Source organism: Lolium rigidum, chromosome 3 (assembly GCF_022539505.1).
Source record: "Lolium rigidum isolate FL_2022 chromosome 3, APGP_CSIRO_Lrig_0.1, whole genome shotgun sequence".
Lineage (NCBI taxonomy): Eukaryota > Viridiplantae > Streptophyta > Magnoliopsida > Poales > Poaceae > Lolium > Lolium rigidum.
Genome location: NC_061510.1, coordinates 118,542,794 through 118,560,368, shown reverse-complemented (window position 1 = coordinate 118,560,368; position 17,575 = coordinate 118,542,794). Strand labels below are relative to the sequence as shown.

The window sequence follows — 17,575 nt, the reverse complement described above, 5'->3', positions numbered from 1 at the left end:
CATAATATATTATGGTTTATAAAAAAAAGACCTTTGTTGCCCCCACCTGAATTGTTTCAAGACTTTCTTATTTCGTAGTTTCAACCCACTTACCCTTAATGAGTTGGGCCTAGCTCTGTCAACCCGTAATGAACTCGCCGGGTAGTACGAGAGGTCACACTGGTAGTGTGGGCCGATCCACCTCTCTACCTACAGGTTCCAAAAGGGACAATCGTAGAGAAATTAGATTTACATGTGGGTATGGTCGTGCAAGTCGAGATGCATGTTCGACACATGTAAGCGCACTCAAGCGTAAAGGGTGTGCCCAGAAGTATCACATGGGCCCCACTTATGGCACCATGAAAGCATGGTCCATATCACTTTATTTCAGGTGATCCTTCAACTAACATCCATGGCCACTCTACCACGACATGATGGCTGGTAGACACGTGGACGCGCATTTGCGCAAAAAATCTGGTTCCACACCTGTCATATGGATCCTAGGTTGGTCGTATTGACAAGACACGACCACTTCACTTCTTTATAGGTGGTCGCGACGACAAACCTTGTGTAGAAAGTAGTTGTCTTGACCTTACATGTGTGTCCATGTGGTATAGCGTTGGAATCTTGTGAGAAAATGTGTGGATCTAGGTCTGACAAGGAGACGCTAGACTAGAATAGTATGTGAACACGTACGCACAATGGGTGGGTCTATGTGTGTTGACCAGCTCAAAGCACGAATCTTGTGACACCAGGAGTGTTGTTTGGGCTGCCCATCACTAGTGAATGTAAGCCTTGGACAACAATTGACGGTTAGAGACCGCTGTCATATTTTTTTGGGCCCAAGCAGGTCTGAGATAGATTTATGTCAAGAAAATAAAAAATCATCAGGAGCTTGGACAATCGATGATAGATCTCCATACTTTTATGAGGAAACCGTCACACATTGATAGACGTGTCGTAGTGAGCCACGTCAGACACGAGGTGCCATCATTGGTAAACGGGTGACATAATTGGTCACCGGTTATGCATTGGTAGGTGAGGCGATGTCATCATTAAACGAAATGACGTCGCCAATAATGAAATGATGACATCACCGTCGAGTTAACAATGCTTGCCCTGTGGCAGTTGGTAGAACGCTAGCAGTCAATGGCCTGCCAAAATCACATCTACCATGACGGGAGTTTACGAAGTTAGTGCCTACTCATCCACCACGGATCGCGAAATCCGTGGTAGATCTTTAAATAACATTGGTTCAACCACGAATAAAATTCCATTGTAAATGACTCTTTAGCCATGAAAAAACGCTTTTACCACAAATTTTGATAGTTATTAATAACAAAACAAATTTGTAGTGTGAACTACTAGAGCCACATCGAGTTTCACCTCACACCATGTGAAAAAGTGTTTCAATCATGTAAAACCTTAAGCATTTAAAATTTCCCGCAAAATTAATGAACTTTAGAATAATATTTGGAGAGATATAAAAGATGCTTTATTATTAAACTTTAGGGAGAATTAATCTTAGGTGGTTGGTGGAGTACATGTCGAGCATATGGCCACATGCGGATCTTAGGAAGCCATCCAGGCTTTCCCGATGGTGTCTTTGCTTGTATTATATGACATTATGCAATAATTTGTCAAAAGATTGACATCTTACGCATGTTTCCCAAGGCTTCATCAAGTTTTTGGGCCAGCCACTACATTTCGCCACTCAATCAGAACAACCAGGTCCCCCATAGAAGAATCGTCCATGGTCAATGTTTTTTTTTTTCGATAAAGGATGCTTTCATTACTTTTATAAGCAATTACATCCAGCCTCTGCATAACCAGGATGCACACAGCCGTTTATGTTGTCTCAGGTTCGAAAGTGATAAAAGCAAAAAACTAGGCGAGATACACATCAAGATGAAACATATAACGCCTAAGAAATAGGTGGGGCATCTATCCGTAGACTATGCTGCCACCCATGTTGGGAAAAAGTATCCCTCGCCGTAGCCTCCAACCGTGTACGAGACCTCCGTAAACAGGTCTCGGTTCTCCGGTCGTCTGAAGAGGTAACCACGAACGGAGAATACCTGTACATCCGTAGATGACCTGCAACAAAGAGCAATTTTTATCATTAAAAATCTTGTCATTTCTACATAGCCAAAGCGCCCGGATAAGCTGCTAGCGCCCCCACCCTAAGAAGCAACTTAAACCTTGAATCAACCCCATGGAGCCAATTACCAAAAACATTGGCAACACTGGTCGGAGGGTACGGGGTAGACGCTACTTGGATGACTGACCATATAGATCTCGCGAACCGGCACTTGGAAGAACAAATGCTTGATTGTTTCGTCCTGTTGACGAGAAAACACATCGAGTGCTTCCATGCCAATTACGCTTAACAAGATTATCTTTGGTGAGGATTACTCCTCGACGAAGATACCATCCAAAAATTTTAATTTTTAATGGTATCTTCATCTTCCAAATCTTTTTATTATTATCAACTCGGTAGATCGTAAAGAAGGATCGCGTTGTAGAAAGATTTCACGGAGAAAGCACCGTTGGCATGAAGGTTCCATCTAAATTCGTCCGGTTCGTCCGATAATTGAATATCCCCGAGCCGTTGAATTAAGGTATTCCATGCCGCAAGTCTTTGTCCAAGTAAAACCCGTCCGAACGTCACATTCGGGGGTGAGGTAGCCATTACGGTAGCAATGGTATCACCTTGACGACGAACAATCCTATAAAGAGCTGGATACTTGTTCACTTAGGGGTGCGTTGTCAAGCCAAGCATCTTCCCGAAACGTATTTGTGCTCCATTTCTGATTGAGAAAGTGCCATGGCGAAAAAATTCATTTTTAGTCGCCATTAGCCCGGCCCGAAGTGAGAATCCCCTGGTTTCCAAACCATTTGGGATAATGTCTTCGAACCGATATACTTTCGCCGAAGGATAGTCTGCGCAAATCCCATCCTCGGTGAGGAGCTTAAACAGCCATTTTCCCAATAGGGCCGAATTCTTGACTTCCAAATCATGAACTCCAAGCCCACCTTGGTCTTTGGGACTACAAACTATACTCCACTTAACCGATCGATATTTCTTTTTCTCACTTGTCCCCTTGCCAAAAGAATCTGGATCGATAATAATCGAGTTTATGCAGAATTCCTTTTGGTAAGATGAAAAATGATAACATATACAGTACCATGTTTGTGAGTACCGAATTAATGAGTATCAATCTTCCACCTAGGGACAACAACTTGCCTTTCCAGCTACTAAGGCGTTTTTGTAGTCTTTCTTCCACTAATTTCCATTCCGCGATTGTAAGTCTCCGATAATGAATCGGAATACCCAAATAACGAATCGGAAATTGGCCTTGCCCACAACCAAACAACTCTGCGTACGAGTCGCATCATTTTGGGCATCACCGAAGCAGAACAATTCACTCTTATGGAAATTGATTTTCAATCCTGACAATTGCTCAAAGGCCGCCAAGATTAATTTCAAGTTTTGAGCTTTTTCAAGATCATGATCCATAAATAGAATTGTATCATCAGCGTATTGAAGAATAGATAAGCCACCATCAACTAGATGTGGAATCACACCTTCAATCTGGCCATCAGCCTTAGCCCGCTCTATAAGTATAGCCAGAATATCCGCTACAATGTTAAACAACATCGGTGATAACGGATCCCCTTGGCGTAACCCCTTTCGTGTTTGGAAATAGTGACCGGTGTCATCATTGACCCGGATTGCGACACTACCACCATACATAAAATCATTTATCAGAGCGCGCCACTCTGGAGAAAAACCTTTCATCCTGAGTGTTTGCTGTAGAAACGACCACTTAACTTTATCATACGCCTTTTCAAAATCTAGTTTCAAAATAACCCCATTTAATTTCTTAGAATGCATCTCATGTACCGTCTCATGCAAGACCGCCACTCCATCAAGGATGTTTCTTCCTTGCATAAAGGCCGTCTGTGATGGCTGGACAACATGATCCGCGACCGTATTAAGTCTAATGGTGGCCACTTTCGTGAAAATCTTGAAACTTACATTTAATAGGCAGATAGGTCTATATTGTTGAATCCTTTCTGCCTCATTAACTTTCGGTAACAAGATTACTTCACCAAAATTTAGACGAAATAATTCTAGCTGTCCAGAGTGTAGGTCACTGAACAATTCTAGAAGGTCCGATTTGATCGTATCCCAGAAAGTTTGATAAAACTCAGCTGGGAAACCATCAGGACCCGGTGCTTTATTGCATTCCATTTGGAAAACTGCCTTCTGAACCTCTTCCTCAGTATAAGGTGCGGTTAGTAGACCATTTTCCGCAACGGAAACTTGGGGTATATCGGCCGTTAAATCCTCATTAAGAGAGAAAGTACTTTCCTCCGGAGGACCAAACAAGCCTTTATAATAATTAGTAATGTACGATTTGAGCTGCTTATGACATTCTTCACGACTTATGACATATGGCAGATCTTCATTGACGACATGGTAAATACCATCTGCATCAATAAAATTAAGACTATTGATGGATGCTGCGTTGCCGCTTGATGGCACGTAGCCATTTCCCATGGGAGGACTTGGTGTTGGTTTCTCGTGAGATACATAGCCACCAACTCTAAGCTCCACTGGTTTATCTATCATTCCTGGAAGTAAGGAACGCGGGAAGTAACCCACTTTTTTAGGAGAATCTCGATTCAATCCATAGTATACGTTCCAATCACCCGTATTTTTGTCCTGCAAGCATGGACAACAAGTACATGTATCTATTGGCATAAGAACATCTCATTTACTAATATTTTTATACAAGATAATAAAAAGGTGTAATTGATTTCTCTATGCAGTATATGAGAAGTGGGAGTGCATACTCTAGAAATATAGAACCATTTTATTTATATGTAACTAGTCTCCTTTTATCTAGATTTACAATGCATTCAAATTAATTTGAATAAGATTTTCAATTAAAATAATTGTGTGGTATACAAATACACATGTTCGGCTCTATATATATATAGTGAGAAGGAATTTCGAGCATAAGGGAAATCGAGAATATTTGGTGGTGTGCATTAAACCCGATAATATAAAAATTCAAAACATGGGAAATCTATTAATCTTCAATAAATATTAAGCTTAAGAAACAAATCAATTAGGGCACTTAAAACTTGATCAGATCCTTGGACTCCAAACATATGAGTAAGAAAGTCTAAAAAAAGGAACATTGATGAAACTAGTTAATATGGAGCATCTAAAATTTGATCGTATGGAAATGATAGAGATATAGGCACAATTGTTTCAGCACGAATGATCTTCGAAAGACTATGTGCTACAAAAATGAATTTGAATCCAACAAGACACGTCAACATAAGGTTGATGACCGACCTCTTGTGACCCCTCACGAACAATGTTAACTTTATTGAGTCAAGTAAGTTCAAACTATATAATACTAGTCTAAAACCTTAACAAAATACAAATATATTATTGAATAATATGTCATCTGGATTTATATATGTACATACATATAAAATATGTCCTCAATCACATCCTAGATTGTAGATTCAATGGCATTGAACTATTGTTTTCTATTACGCTAAATATAGTGAAACTCACATCTTTGTTTTTTTGTGTGAATGCTAGCTAGAGAGGCAAAACTAATTTCATTTACATAATTAAAATTTTGTGAATTATAGGCATGCGACTGTAGACCATGTAGTAGAAGACTTTAAGCCATGTAAGCGATACCATAACACACACTTACACGTGATGGGGTGTTTGGCTAGCCTTAATTTTGGCCTTATTAAATTTGGCGTATTAGAAAAGAAAAAGTACCTAAATAGGTGCTTTTTGCTCATACCATCATCCAACAACATTCATTCAAAAGCTAAATCCAAAAACACATATTGTGGTGCTTTTTGGATTATAAAAAAATTCCCAAAAGGTAAAAAAGAAAGTGGTCGTACACGCCTGGAGAATAGGATAAATTAGTGCATCAAACTTATTTCGTATAAAATTTCACTCACAATTATCCACATCATTGTCACATTCATATAAGTTCAACTGTCCAAGTAGGTTGCAATGAAATCATGCATATATGTTGCAATAGGCATCATGCACACTAATGGGAATAATGTAACAAAATCAAAAATTAACCATCTTTGAATAATAATTGTCATAAGAAACCACAAGAAACAATGTAGTACATTTCATAACTAATATTGTACCTTCAGTATCCTTATTGTGATGCTCGGTTTGTTTCCATGGATGACATCTCCTGGGGCAGTGTTTGATGATGTCTTCTTAAATCCAGGGCAAACCATGTTAAAGCACCCCTTGGCAGGAGATACACCAATCTGCCATTGCAATGACAAATCTTATAAACTTTTTGAATGTGATAGACCTTTACATGAGCTTTTATTATGATATTTATATTTTGTACTCCCTCCGGTTGGGTTTATTAGTCTCAAGTGTATCCATAGATCGTTACTGTTACTTGTATAATATAAATTATTTAACACAAAAATCATACCATTGGAAAATATTACATCAGAAGTTCATAATGATATGCTTTTGTATTCTATATGTCTCGTACTAGGTTGGTCAAATTGATAATCTAGAAATACACGCATGATTAAGAAACTCGACAGGAGGAGTGATGCCCAAGGTAACAATTATGGTAGACTTATGGGGACTTTGTTACGGGATTTTTCTACGGGATGAGGTGAATCAATTCAGTTGGTGCACCTTTTTCCCCTTCCATGATTTTAGGAACTGAAACCCCACCATGATCCTCCACGTTTGCCCGTAAGGAGGATCCCGTAAAAACAGCTCGTAGGTGTACCATTGTTGCCCAAGGTAACGACTTACATGACATAAATCTTTACCTACTAATAAAGGAAGTAAGGTTTCTCCCCAAAATTTTCGTCCAACTTTAAACAACCCTTAAAGTTGACAAAAATTACCCACCATGTCATCCATAAGTCAGTATCGAGTCTGTTTTGTCCCACCGATGGAATCGATTGTTTCCTTCCACTATCGATGACTCCTGTGGGCCTTTGTACGTACTGGGCCGCGTAGCTAAAAAATGGTCCATTATTCAACCGGTAAAGAAGCGGGATTATAGGGTAACCAAAATTGTAGCTGTGTTTGATAGACGATAGTCCCACCTCGCCTCGTCAAATTAAACCCCACCGATTTATATAGCATCCCAAGTTGCTGATTGTCGAGCTGAGTCGGGAGTCAAACAAGCCAACCAGCAGCTCCTTTGTACTCTCGATGGGTGAGAATTCAAGGAAGGATTGCACGGATCCGTAAATAAACATAACCTATGATGGACTGCGGAATGAGAAAGGGAGAGCCAGAAAGTGCAATCTTAAAGTAACATAGAGCATAGAGGGGCGCTGAATCGAGATATTCGGGAGGGGAGCATAGAAAATAAGGCCGGGCAGCTCCACAGCGAAAAAAAGGAGCATCGCGAATCCTCTCTGGTGCCCGCGCAGCTGCCTGAAGCCCTCCTCTCGAGGACGGGCCCGCCTTGCTCCTCCAAAAAGGCAGACGCTGCTCCAAGAGGAGCAGAGGACAACGATGGAGAGAGAGCCTTTATCTTCATCAGTTGTTCATTTTGGTCCATCTATCTATTTCGTTTATGCAAATGATCCTGCATGTTTCTATTCAGCCATAGGGAACACAACAACCCCGTGGACCTGACCGAATTTATTGGCGCTGTTTGCTCTAAGCCTTAAAAAAAACTGTCAGTAATTTCATGATTTAGACTTTGGAAGATTTGCAATTAGAAAAACTCATTTGTAGCCACTAGAAATTAATCTTTTTGAATTGAACTCACTTTCAACTAGAAAAAAAATTCGTTGTAGCCACACTTTACATCATATAGTATTGTTTTTGAGATTTGTAAGCATATATTAAATTATTTTAATGCGCACTTCCGTGTGGAATATTGGTTTTGAAAATAATTTTGAAGGTGAACGACAACTCCATATCCGCCAAGAAAATTGGATTGGTTGATCGTGATCGAGATCAGGTCGGTGTCGTTGGACGAGATAAAAAAAATACCCCTGCGAGGCTGCGACGCTCCCAAGAAAATAGATACTGCGACGCCTCCCAATCGGAAAGATGTCCAGTTACTTTGAGCCAAAATTTGGGTAACCAATTTTAAAACTCTCTATCCATCGTTTTTCTAATCGGCGACCTTTGTTCAGCAACACCAAGTTCGTAAAATTACAATGTCGAATGGAGCATGCAACAAGTTTAAATTACATAGAGGTGGTGATGACAACCATGTGTGATATTAAACATCTTCTTAGGATTAAACATGTTTGTCATGAATATGAGAAAATGTGAAAACCTTAGTCGATCATGGCACGTACGAGAAATGATATCACAGATGATTCATTGCATTGTTTGAGTTTTCGCTACTTCCGGTGCAACGCACGGACACTTTTGCTAGTCTATATCTAATAATAAAAGAAAAAAAGTTTTTTATTGGTCCGTTTCTTATTACCCCTAATTTTCGGCCAATTACAACAATTGCCACCGTTGAGGAAATAACGGTTCGTCCGTAGGTGAGTCAAGGCCCCCTATCCCGACTTCCCAACCTGATTCGCAACATTCATGGTCAGCACGGAGATAATCCCGGATCAGAGTTGACTCCACTTCGCCCGTTCGTTAATAAATAGGACTCAATCCCAGCTTTGGTTGCGTCCGTGATGGGGCACCCTATATCAGAAGCGGTGGCGCGGACCGTCGAGTTCGAGGCTGCATCACCCGAGGTTGGAGCATGTCCCAGAGTTTAACCGCCGCCGAAAACTGATGAGACGAGGGCAGGAGATAGGTGGCAGACACAACACGAGTGATACACGAGCGGCGCCAGCGGCTATTGCTGGTGGAGGTGTCGGAATCAGGCGATGGGTTGGGGGATTAATTTCTTTCTCACCCCGATCTTGAGCGAACTCATGTTCCTTCGTAAGCCGCCCCCATATGGTGCTCGATACCGTGACCGTAAGGAACGGAAACCACCACGATGAGCTCGATACCGTGACCTCGCTTTCCTCTGTCGGTGCGTCTCAGTCTACCCGACAGGTGGCTCTGCTCGACGGCCCGAATCGACCGGGTGAGAAGGAATGAGGAGGGGATTCTGTTGCCAGGGAGGGCGTCCAGCTTCCGCGCGCATAGACAGAGTCGGCCAATAACAGGGGCTGGGCTTGAAGGTTTGGCTGAGTCCGTGGCGGCGGAGGGGCTGAGGAGAGAATCAAGTGATGGATTTGGGGTCGAAGATTGAGAGAGTGGAACGGGTGGTGGGCTGGCTCTAGGTACGCGACTGTTGCGTTGGATGTGATAGCCCATGCTTTACTCTTTTTTTCCAGAAATAACACTCCGCGTGCTATTTTTCTTCCAAAAGCACACGCTCATATTACGTCCCTACTGAACCACATAGTTGTTGCATCGCTGCTTTTTTTCCAAAATAAAAAGAACACGCAGCAACACACTAGTGCATATTTACGCCTATAATTAACTTATGCTGTGTTTGGTTGCGTTGAATTGGGCTCAGAATCAGCCAATGTGGAATTTGGGGCTTGTTTCATAAAGTTTAATTAATTTAGTGTCTTTCCATGTAATTTAACATGTGATTTTCTGCATGTTGATTTCATACTATCGGAAACACGTGATGTATATAAGAAAAATTAGAAACAAAATGGTGTATTCTTCTTTCATTACTTTTGTGAGGATTATTATGTAGGGAGACATCTACTCCCTCCGTCAAATAAAATATGTCTTAACTTTATCTAAATTTAGCTTGTTTAGACACTAAGATGCATCCAAATTTGTAAAAAATTAAGACATCTTTAATAGGATGGAGGGAGTAAGAGAAGTGAAAATCGGGGTGAAAGGACATATTTCAAAAAGAATTATGCAGCCACATTTTGGATATATCTAAAATTTATTTCAAACCTGTTGCAACGCACGGGCACTTCTACTAGTTAACTACAATATCACATGTGACGATTATTGTTCTATGGTACATGATGATGCTAATTAACATGCCAAAGTCTTCTTGCATTATATAAAATGTAGTAATTGCATTATTTTCAATAGGGTAAATCTATACCTAATAATAAAAGCAAAATGATTTCTCCCTCGGTCGTTCGTCCAACTTTTTGTTGGACGGATTTACCCTCCCACCAAATCTATACCTGCACCCCATGAAGTATTACGTGTTTGCCACCGCTAAATAAAAATACACTGGGTACGTACCGGTTCGATATACTATAAGCGAAAGGAAGAAACCAATTAAACAGGACGAGATAGATTACAATTCGGATGAAGAACTCCTTGAGTATCACGACAGTTTCTCCTGCACACAGGATATAATTGCAGCTGATCTGCAGGTCGCGGCACCCAAAATCCTTGCCACGCAGCGTCTCCAGCGAGGTACACGGAGGTACGGCAGAACAAGACGACTTCTTACTTGGGAGGAGCCTAACGCTGACCTAGCTCCCGGCGCCGCCGGCCGCCGGCTTCGGCGAGGCCAGCCATGGACGCCAAGGCGATTGCGGAGGGTTGCTGCGCGGATTTCCTCGATGTTGTACTTCAGCCCTGGGTTCGAGATCGCCAGTGGCTGACGTCAAGGCGATTGCGGAGGGTTCCTGCACGGCTTTCCTCGATCGGTACACTGGTTCTCTTGATGCGTGTGCGTGAACTGATGCTCCACGCCGGTGAGGGCAGTGCGGTGGCCGATCAGCAATAACACCGTCAGACCACGATTGTGGCCACCGCTGCTCAACCTGCCGCTTGGAAGCAACCTCCTCCATCACGTCTACCTACCGACGGGAAGCTCTACTTCGATCTCGACGCCGCCGACAGTTCGTCCGCTGCGCCCTTGCCACTGCCCACCTCCACCGGACCCACCTCGAAGAAGGAAGGAACCGAGGAGACAAACTGGAAGATAAAGAGGCGTGACGTGATGTTCATGGCAACCGTCGGCGTAATCCGCTGAATTCGAATTTTTTAGTCGCTCCGCCGGCATCATCCACCCTCGGCCAAGAGCTCGTCCACGACGAGCACCGCGCGATGGAGCGCCTGCAGGCCGCCTCGTCCTGCACGAGTAACAGCAGCAGGATGCCACGCACGCGTCGCCCGGAGGTCACCACTACTCACCAGAGTGGTGTCGCTGGTTCAGCTTACCGCGTCCGCGTGGAAGCAGGCCCTCGCCGATGTGGTTGCGCACGGTGATGGGATCGTCCCCGACAAGTGCAGGCGGCCAAGGGGCGCGGCTATGCATCGGCAGCTGGATCCTGTTGCGGCCAGCGGCAGCAGCAGCTGGATAGTTGTCTTCATGTTCAGAGAGAAAATTTACATCTACACTAGCAATTTGGAACCTTCAACACATGGTCTCCAAGATTCCAACATTACTCGGCTTAACCATCATGTACAACAGCGTGCAGCTTGTGAGTTGTTATTTCCACTATGCTTCTTGGACCGAGTGCAGAATGATCAGCTAGAGAACGTCGACCACGACTTCTATGTCTTCAGGAACGAGCAGACATGTAACTACTGTTGCATTTGCATTGCTCTATGAAATAGTTATTTTTACATGATTGGTAGCCAGTTTGCAAGTAAACTTATTTTGACTGAAGCTGCCTGAACCTAACTGATGCAATGTACATCTCTGAACTAAAGAAGGGGAGGTGAACATCTACTACAAGAGGAAGTAAGGAGGACCACGTCGACAAAGTTTTTAGCTGGATTTATGCTGCATTTTTCTCTATATATTTCTTGCGGTAAGAACATGCTATGTTTGTTAACATTGAAGAATATGGAGAGAAAAAAAATCTTTTTTCACTACCTGCATCTTATATTATTTTTCATTAAGAAGTTTTATAATTACCTTGTGCTACATAAGAAATTTTTCACTTCAAAATCAGACCATTTCATAGATCTGCTAAAGTTTAAAATTTGACGCCAAAGCGGTATAAGGCGGGATAAGGCTTGAATAATCGCTATTTATTTGAACCGTACCGTCCCATCGAATGCAAATAATTGATATCCTTTTATGTGCTATCATGTCTTTTCAAAATTAAACTGGTATTTTCCATGTAATCCAATTCTTTAGCGATTTGACAAGATTTTATTAATTTAGTGTATATCCATGCAATTTAACAAGTGATTTTGAGCATGATGATTTCATAGTTTTTGATACATATGACGTATAGAAAGAAAAATAATTAAGTGTCGAGTTATTGTTTTATTAGTTTTGTGACGAGTTATGGGGCATGTAAGATAACTGAAATTTGGGTGAAACAAACATACTTAAAAATAATGATACAACTAAAATTATTTAATTTATTATAGACCCAGTGCAACGCACGGGCATTTTTTGCTAGTACAATATAAATTCATATCTATACATGATTAAACACTCTGAGATAGCCATCACTACTAATATTTTTAAGAACAAAAATACTTCAATATTGTAGAGTTCTAATTTACAAAATCGAAACTTACACCCCATGCAACGTAGAAATGAGTATGCGAATCCTTGTACAAGCCTGGATGAATCTGTTGTAGATTTGTAGTACGTGTCAATAATGTTGTAAAGTCACAAACTAATAGTGCAAAAGTTTCTTCTAAGCTAAACATCCTTTGGTTGCTACACAATTATATCCATAACACTTTGTATGACACAATAATGTTAAATTAAATCACAAATGTTATATTTTTTTAGATAAAAGGCCTAAATAGTGCTTATGTAGGCTAAGTATTATCTATCGGGCCCAATTAGATCACCAGAGAACTTGCATGGGAGGCTGGTGTACACAACATTACTAAGCATAAACTTCTAAAAACCTTTAAAGTAAAAAAAAAATTCATATATACATTGAACTTACATGCCATCCAAGTTGGATTCCGTTGACCGAAGATGGTTTTCCATCTCCTCTACTGATAACCCAGACACCACCTTCAGTTAATTGTCCAGGTTGTAAATTGAAGCTATGGGCATCTAGTGTAGCCTCTACACCATGATAGTTTATCTCACTTCTAGGAGGCCACACATGATGGCTCCACTGTCCAAATAAAAATAATACCATAAATGTAAGAAAATTCCTGCAGAATGTCAATGCTAAATAGTAATATCTAGTCAAACAAATTAAGTACCCCTCCGTCTCATGAAAATTGTCTGATATTTGTTAAAATTTGGATGTATCTAGACATTATGTAATATGTAGATACATGCAAATTTTATTAAATCTCGCAAGTTTCATGAGACAGGGGAGTACATGGCATACATACTACTCACATAAGAGTATGTAGAGTTATTTCGTGATGCAAGACCCAAACTTGGCTGGAGCAATTCAGAGTGAATTTCAAAGGAACATCCTCCAGTGATTGCATTGGTGAGTAGAACAACAAACAACACCATTTGATGAGTTAATTTCTCCATTGAGATGCGAAGAGGGAAACTGGTGGTGTGCCTTATGTTATGGACTCAGGTCTCTCTATATATATAGTGTGAAGAAACATCAAGAATATTGGGAAATCGAGAATAAATGGTGTTAAGCATTTAAAACTTGATTGTATAAAAAATATTAAGCACAATAAAATATAGGAAATCTTCAAGAAATCTTGAGATCAAGAAATAAATCAATGAGGACATTTATAACTTGATCGACTAGAAATATAGGAGCAAGAAAGTTTCCAAAGAAAAGAGCTGGCATTTACGATACTAGTTAATATGGAGCATTTAAAATTGGGAAACGCTTGTGATCACCCGGGGGATCCAAGCGTTCATCGTCCGCTTCCTGCCACGTAGGCGATGCGTCATGGACTTCGTGGAGTCTCCGCGCACGCACATGGGTAGGTCCCACAGAGCTGAGCGGCAGAAATATGTCGCTACCTTATCTTCTAAGCGAGTCTATTAGCATCCTCTCACCTCCACAATTTCATGGCTACTCTCTCTTCCTGCGCGTGTTGGCGACATCCTCGACGTCTCCCTTGCGCGCGGCCGCCACGCCTTCGTCATCTCCCATGTGTGCGGCTGCCGCCATCCCCGACCTCCCCCTATTGGCGACACCGTGCCTTCATCTGCCACCACACCGAGCTCTGCATCCACCGCGCGTGTCCGCCGTGCTTCCCCGACCTCCTCTCCTCTAGCCACCGCGCCTTCGTGTGCGTCCATGCTGATCTCCGGCGGTCGAGCTCCGCCTCTCCTACGTGCGGAGGCCACGACGGCGACACCGCGTCCGCTGCCGAGGGAGCAGCAGTGCTGCTACCTTGTGGAAGTGCGGTGCTACCATGGTGGCTGGGGGGTTGCTGCAAGCGGCAGCCGACCTTGCTGCCAGCGGCGGCCAACCTAGCTCCAATCGGCGACCGCCGGTGCTCCAAATGGTCTGCCGGCCTTGCTACAGTCGAAGACCGGCGTTGCTACAAGGGGCAGTCTGTCTTGCTACAATTGTCGGACAGCGTTGCCACAGGGCCGGCGTTGCTACATGGAGGTGAGTGGCTGCCAGCGGCTGCCGGCGTTGCTACATGGAGGTGAGTGGCTGCCAGCGGCTGGCGGCGTTGCTACATGGAGGTGGCGGTGCTGCTACAATGGCATAGCCGCGTTGCTGCCAGCCATCGCCGGAGTTGCTACATGAAGGTGACGGCACTGCTACAATGGCACAGCCGCGTTGCTACATGGATGAGGCGGCGTTGCTACAATGGCACGGCCCGTGTTGCTACCAAGGACGCATCTGAGCTGCTACTAGCAGCTGTATCGGCGACACCGCGTCGATTCTCCGTCGACCTCCGTGGAGGAGCGACGTTCGGCGTTCTCCGGCGACGTCGCGTCGGTTCTCCGTCGACCTCCGTGGAGGAGCGTCAGTTCGGCGTTCTCCGGCGACGTCGCGTCGGTTCTCCGTCGACCTTCGTGGAGGAGCGACATTCAGCGTTCGCCGGCTACGCCGCGTTGGTTCTCCGTCGACCTCCGTGGAGGAGCGACGTTCAGCGTTCTCCGGCGACGCCACGAAGACAAGAGTTGGTCGCGGGAGTTCAGAGACGATGGCCATGGCGCTGTCAGATTGCATCGTGGGCGTTTTTTTCCTTTATTTTTCTATTTGGGACGTTGACCCGTTTTGAATGGTTCGATCGTTCACATCCTACGGCTGCCGACCCGGGGGATCGGATGATTTGATCCCCCGGGGGACGCCCAGCACTACCCTTTGACCATATGTGAATAATACAGATATCACCATATTTATTTCAGCAAAAAAGATCTTCAAAATATTGTGTGGATACCAAAAATTAATTTCAACATTATATGTGTTACGTTTCATTTCTTAGAGATACTTGTTACTGTATTTGTCATCATCACAAGTTAATACATCAGTTTAAGTTGTAGAAGCTCGTGGGTTAGACAATATGTTTCAGAACATGTGATTTGCATATTTAATTATGATTCTTTATTCTACATTTGTATAAGTATCTTATTTTGTTGATACCGTAGAAGTACTATTGTGTTGGTAGGATGTATCTCTAGGGACGTATCTCTAGCTAGATTTTTTTTATTCCATAGATGTACCTATCCAGAGTGGGTTTTATACACACATGCATGTGTGTGCAGTACCGCTCGTGCCACTATTGAGATGTGTGCCACTATTGGCTACTCCCGCACTTTATCTGTCAAGTTGTTGGGCTGAGCGGACCCATGGCCACCGGTCCATCGCACCAGGTGTAGGGAGAGATTCCGTCGCTATCCAAGGACGGCCCGGGTCGCCATTGCTCCTCATTCCCCAAATTCCTTCAACCAAATTTCTCGCCATTGCTCCTCATCGCCGACAAGAATCAAGTTTTCTCTATCGCGGATCGAGCTGCACTGCCTGTTTTTTTAGCCGCTAGTGCGGCTGCTCCACTGTGCATCTAGTCCGCCTGATGTCCTCTCCGCCGTGCCGCCGGCGTGGCTGATCTGCGATGCAGCTACTCCACCACCTGGCCTCTCCGTCGGGCTACCGGCGCTCAGGTTCAGACTCTCGCTGTCGGGGAACTGCCGGTGCTTAGGCCACATGTACTGCTGACTTGGAAGAACAAGATGCTTACTTCAATGATTTCAACTCCTAGATTGGTCATTTAGAGATCTTGTTCGGTTATTCCTTTTGTATTAGCTACTGTAATAGCCGCAACTCCGGCCAAAGATGTCATTTGACTGGCTGTATGTTGCCATTTTTTTGTTGAATTTTTCTGCTGAACTCTATAATGTTTCTGATCCTCGATCTGATGGGGACGAAACTTCGCCTCCCCAACAAAACATCAAACAGCCACCGCCAGCTGAGAGCCCCTGAGCTTCTTCCCCAAAGAGGGCGAGGGTCGAGCCATCCAAGGAACCTATCCAGTTCCCTGGTAACTCTCCGACACCTTCATTGGATGATGTAAGTTCCGAGCCTTTTAATGCTTCTATCTCCCCTTTGTGTTTAGAATGGTGATACCGCGAGCTGCTTTTTCTATTGATTGGTGAAAATTTGATATGTTGGTGGAACAACGCTGGGCCGTTTAGTTGAAGGGATTCATGCGCCTCTTTTCTTCAGTTTAATCTTAACGGAACCATTTTGCCAATCCATTTGACATTTACTTTGTTCTTCTTATGTTCCAGACTAGAAGGATGGCATTCTTTTATCTGATGAATTAGGATAATCGTGTACACAATCATAAATGTAGGAATCTTGGGTGAGATTTTATTGCAGCATGCTCCACGCCACTGCAATTGAAATATGGATTTTCCTCATCCCGTTCATGGTCAACCATCATTGAACACTGCCTGTTTTTTTGTATGTCCACTTCAGGCGTCATCCTCTTTTTTAAAACATAAGGCTCGAAAACCCGATTTTAAATTAACAAAGTCATCAACTAGCCGGGAGTACAACAAAAGCAACAACAGAAAGAAAACCAATGAGCTGATGGGGTTACCAGGTTACATGACAGCAAAATGAACAATAGAGAGGAAGAAAAGCAAGCTACACTACACTAGCTACACTAGACAGAGTGCTTGAACTTGTCGATGGAAGCGTCATCCACTGTTGCAAGGCATAGCGCCGAGGCTGAACCAGTAGACCTTCCATGCCAAAGCAAAGCACACCCATAACCGGCAGAGCGTAGTTGTCTTTATGCCTCGAGATACTGAATTGGGAAGCCTTGATGGAGACGCCTCCAAGGAGGAGAGCGGCCCCCAAGGAATCGCTCGCGGCATGACACCGGCCTAAGAAACCATCCCTGGGTATCTAGGAGGCTTCCCAAACCGAGCATAATACCGTGTAAAAGTAGTCAAGGAGACAATTGAGGCGACAAGCACAAAGAAGGTGAAGAGGGTGTACCTAAAGACGATGAAGAGAACCTTGCCCCATCGGAGAAGCGCACAATTCGAGCATGGAGGTGTGATCCAGCTACAATAAAGGAGTGGCATTTGGTGGCACCTCCAAGAAGGAACGCGACATCGAAGATGTCATCGTCACCCGATGTGGCCAAGGCCTTGCACGGCTTTCACCAATGTCCCACTCAGAACCCAAAGCCGACCACTACCATGAGACCGTAGAGGGAAGCGGAACCAACACCGCCAACAACACC

The 17,575-nt window shown here is 43.4% G+C and overlaps 1 protein-coding gene across 1 annotated transcript; it reads right to left on the bottom strand.

Annotated features, from left to right (window-relative positions):
- Window positions 1–1,693: 1,693 nt before the first annotated feature.
- Window positions 1,694–15,048, bottom strand: LOC124695414. The gene is made up of 7 exons (XM_047228267.1): window positions 14,947–15,048; window positions 12,871–13,047; window positions 12,484–12,541; window positions 6,661–6,677; window positions 6,193–6,300; window positions 4,397–4,711; window positions 1,694–1,741 (listed from the first exon to the last, which is right to left on the bottom strand). Exons 1-7 carry the CDS (start codon window positions 15,046–15,048, stop codon window positions 1,694–1,696), a joined length of 825 nt encoding a protein of 274 aa, XP_047084223.1.
- Between the last annotated feature and the right edge of the window lie 2,527 nt (window positions 15,049–17,575).

Excerpts from the sequence above, each read along its gene's own strand:
- LOC124695414 (XM_047228267.1), bottom strand. The coding sequence starts at position 15,048 with ATGCAATCTGACAGCGCCATGGCCATCGTCTCTGAACTCCCGCGACCA. Across the intron at positions 12,542-12,870 it reads GAATCCAACTTGGATGGCAT|ATTCATCCAGGCTTGTACAA; the intron begins GTAAGTTCAATG and ends AATCTACAACAG. Across the intron at positions 4,712-6,192 it reads TCACAATAAGGATACTGAAG|GACAAAAATACGGGTGATTG; the intron begins GTACAATATTAG and ends CCATGCTTGCAG.